General features: G+C 44.4%; 2 protein-coding genes across 2 annotated transcripts in view; both read right to left on the bottom strand.

Annotated features, from left to right (window-relative positions):
- Positions 1 to 4,114, bottom strand: part of LOC101993971 (glutathione S-transferase A2-like) — a 50,158-nt gene that overhangs the window by 41,584 nt on the left and 4,460 nt on the right. The gene's annotated exons all lie outside the window — the stretch shown is intronic.
- Positions 1 to 4,114, bottom strand: part of LOC101979641 (glutathione S-transferase alpha-2-like) — a 16,280-nt gene that overhangs the window by 7,698 nt on the left and 4,468 nt on the right. The window contains exons 3-4 of the mRNA XM_005347700.2: positions 1,143 to 1,194; positions 191 to 323 (exon numbers count right to left, since the gene is read on the bottom strand). Coding sequence (XP_005347757.1) covers positions 191 to 323; positions 1,143 to 1,194 — 185 coding nt within the window. The remainder of the gene's footprint in view (positions 1 to 190; positions 324 to 1,142; positions 1,195 to 4,114) is intronic.

A 4,114-nucleotide genomic window follows, 5' to 3' on the forward strand; every position in this document is an offset into this window, starting at 1 on the left:
ATAGAAATGGCCAAGCAGTGATTAAATGAATACAGTGTCCATGTAATTATTTTGGGTAAAGCTAGCCGGAGGCGGCCAGGGTGCTGGGAATGCAGCCCCGCCGCTCCTATTTCTACACCCTCTTGCTCATTCATGGAGGGACACAAATCCTTCGTTTCCCCTTGAAGTAATAACAGGAAATATACCATACAGGGCTCTCTCTTTTGCGTCCTTCCCATAGAGGTCGTATTTGGTGGCGATATAGTTGAGAATTGCTCTGGTTTGTACCAGCTTCATCCCGTCAATCTCCACCATGGGCAGCTGTTGAAACATCAAACTCCCATCTGTGAAAGAAGAAAGGAAAAGGTCTCTAAGGTGTCCAAGTTCTACTTTTCAGGAGCACAAAACATGTCTTGAAGTGTCGGATCACACAAAGGAACGATAAATGATTGTCTTTCAGTCTTTCACACTGAACCCCACTTACTTTTAGTTTCTGTTTCCTCTCTGTCTCACCCACCTTCCTTTGGCTTTTGATCTTCTCACATCCATCTTTTTTTCCTATCCAGATATACAATATATTTCTAGTGCATGTTTTCATGTCAGTTCATGTCTCTGGATGCATGTGGAAGATGAGGAGGGACAGCAGAGGGCCACCATGAAAGCGGAACTAGTATGCTTGACAATCTCATCATCGTCATGACATTAAGGTGAAGTGTGACATTTTCTTATGCAGTGAGCCACCATGAGTTCCTCAGCCTGTTCTTGTGTGGTGATAGTGACTCGTCAGTAGCTATGTTGAAAACGCTCACGACAATCATCCCAGCTGTTTTTCTACCCATAATTTAATCAATGGCCATGTACCTGTGTGGTTATTGGACCTTGTAGGTGAAACCCTGCCTGAATAAGTCAGTGAGAGGGAGCTTGAATGAAATTGCTCACACTGATGTGGTTTAGAGAGAGAAAACATTTATTCCCAAGTCCTCAGACAAATTCTTGTAGAAATCTGCATCCCACTTTTATCACTGTCTCCATTTTCAGACCCTTCAAGGAGCCCCATCACCTCCATCACATCCCTCTGCCATTCCTGACTGTTCCCACCCATCACCTGCCAACATCACCTTCTGGTAAACCTTCTAGTAGGCATCACAGACACTTCGTGTTACCTTTGATTAACTTTTCCACATCTCCAGGGGTTTCTATAAACTTCTCTTCAAACTGAAAGCAGAAAATGTAAACACATTCTCATTAGCTCGTTCTGTATCACTGTAGACCTTTGAAACTGAGACCTCCCTGTGTGGTAGCACTTCTGTCGAAGTTGTGACTTGCAGAAGTAATGAAGGATCTGATCGTGACCACATGGAAATTCAGATTAAACCCATCAAGCAAAGGTGTCCATCTTTACAAGCTGTTCATTACTGTAGTGTTCCTCCACCCTGACCCATGTTCATGCTTCAGTCCTAAGAGGAGAGTGATCTCACTAGAGGACCAGCACTGGGAGATTGACTGTGGAGGTTTTGGGCTCTCAGGAAAGCCAACTCTAGTGAATATAGAATAGAAGTTTCTATGTGTTCATTGTGGCCTTTACATGGTCCCCATGATCACCTGGGATACTTTTTTTTTAAGATTTAGTATTGCTAATTTTAAGTGTGTGTGTGTGTGTGTGTGTGTGTGTGTGTGTGTGTGTGGTCTTGCACATGGGAATACATCCATCTCAGAGGTTAGAGTTCATAGAGACCAGAGGTTAGAGATTCCATTAGAGATGGAGTTCCAGGCATTTGTTTACTCTCATGTATTGGAGCTGGAAGAAATAGAAGGTTGTCTGCATGTGCAATAAAGACTTTAGAAGCCCAGCCATTACTCTAGCCCCACAGTAAGTTGCTGGCATTGCGGGACTGTGGTAATGCTTTTAAAATATTTTTTTCTGCTTAGGAAAATTATAAATTTGTGTGAGGATACACATATCCATTGACAGTCTACTCTGGAATTTTTTATGGGTTCCTGGAACCTGAACCCATATGGCTTAACCTTAAGACACCAGCCATCTCTCCAGCCATCTAGAGCAATTTAAATGACTATGTTCCTTTCACAGTTTAAAGAAAAATTTAAATCATGAAAAAGGCTGAAAATCAGCTTCCAGCCTGCGTGGTGAGACAGTGTGCTGACGATCCCATAATCCCACAGATTGGACTGACAGCCAATGAAATGATGTCAACAACGTGCACAGCATTCAGAGAGGTGCAGGGAGTGGTGACAGTCATCACAGATGTGGCTGAACTGTGATGGGCTTGGTGGGTGTGAGGGGGATGATGACAATGGCAGCCTGTGGGCACACTGAGCTGGAAGGTCCGAGCCAGGGTCTCTAGCGGCCTCTGCCCACTGCCTTCTCAGTCACTATGGACACGGAAGAGAAAGGCTTATACAGACACCCCACCCCTCCTCGTGAGCTGAATCAACAGTCCAGTGGCTTAGAACATCCCCCGTGATGTAGGAGTGTCTTCTATCTATCTGTTGCTTTCATTGGTTAATTAATAAACAAAAGTGCTTGGCCTGATAGGTCAGAACATAGGTAGGCAGGGAAGACAGAACAGAATTGTGGCAGGAAGAAAGCAGAGACAAGCAGACATCATGGAGCCAGCCTCCAGGTCAGACATGCTGAATCTTTCCCGGTAAGCCACAACTCATGGTGCTACACATATTATTAGAAATGGGGCAATCAATATGTGAGAATTAGCCAATAAGAGGCTAGAACTAACGGGCCAGGCAGTGTTTAAACGAATACAGTTTCTGGGTAATTATTTTGGGTAAAGCTAGCTGGGAGCTGGGTGGCAGAAAGCAGCCCACCACTCCTGTTTCTACACCCCTGAGCAACAGAGCTGGCTTACACAAACTGGCACCCAACTATTCATGTAGTTAACGAATCCTCCTGGGTGGCACTAGCGTGTCTCAGTTCTTATGCCCTCCTTCATTCAGAAAGGATCAGCTGAAGCCCTGTGCGGTTAGGAATGGAGGTGGATTCCACAGTGGAGGGAAATGACACAGAGGGAGGACACCAAAGCCGCCTTCACAGGACTCCACTTCATCCTTTACCCTTCCCATTCTGCTCCTGACTGAGGAGGACAAGATCTCAGTAGCTTCCAGGACTTCCTCTCAGGAAGTACCAACAGCTGAGCTCCCCTGGAGGGAGCTGGGAAGTGTTTTTCCCAGTGACACCTCTAGAGGGCAGCACTAACATCTACCAGAATTTTCTGCTCTAAAGCTGGAAAGCAAAACATTTAACCTCAGAATGTTGATTCCACACTCACTTGGGTCTCTTTCGCACTTTCCTGAAAGCTCACAGATGTGAGGCCACCTGAAGATGGCACCTATACTTTACATCCTACCTATGCCCTCCAGACCAGCTCTGCACCTACGAACCGATAACTAAGAATTGCTGTACTGTGTCAGCTAATGTCCACCAGGTTCATCTCTGTGCCCATCTTCTCTGTGACTGACATTAAGGTCGACACACCCGAGGTGTCACACGTCCCTATCACAAACACTTTATCATGAATTTCCAAACGCAAGTACTCTTTTTTTAAAAAAAAATTGTGTCACACCTAAATCAAAATATCATACCATGACCTGTAATAAGCAATTAGTATTGCCTAATAATCAATATTCAAGTTTCTGTGTCTATATGTCTATTTTTGGAACTTGATCCAACTCAAATAAGAAAGTAACCAAATAAGTATTTGAATTTTTTTTCTATTGAAAACATCTTTTAATATGAGTGTGTTCTTTGGTATAGAGCAAAGTAAATTTTTTATTTGTTCAAATCAGTCAATTTTTTTCTTTATACACGATGGCTATCATTTTTTGTGGGGTTGGTGTTCACATTTTTTACTGAGGGAGCAACAGGAAAGGGGGCCTCTTCCATCAGATTCTTCAACCATCCGAGGCTTAGCCCTGCCCTGAGGTCCTGGTGGTGGCTGAGTACATTGGGTATTGTAGTAATAGGAGCGGCGGGGCCCCAGCACCCCAGCCGCCTCCGGCTAGCTTTACCCCGAAATAATTACACGGACACTGTGTTCATTTAATCACCGCTTGGCCCTTTAGCTCTAGCCCTTACTGGCTAATTCTGATATCCCGATCAACC

Source organism: Microtus ochrogaster, chromosome 5 (assembly GCF_000317375.1).
Source record: "Microtus ochrogaster isolate Prairie Vole_2 chromosome 5, MicOch1.0, whole genome shotgun sequence".
Taxonomy (NCBI): Eukaryota; Metazoa; Chordata; class Mammalia; order Rodentia; family Cricetidae; genus Microtus; species Microtus ochrogaster.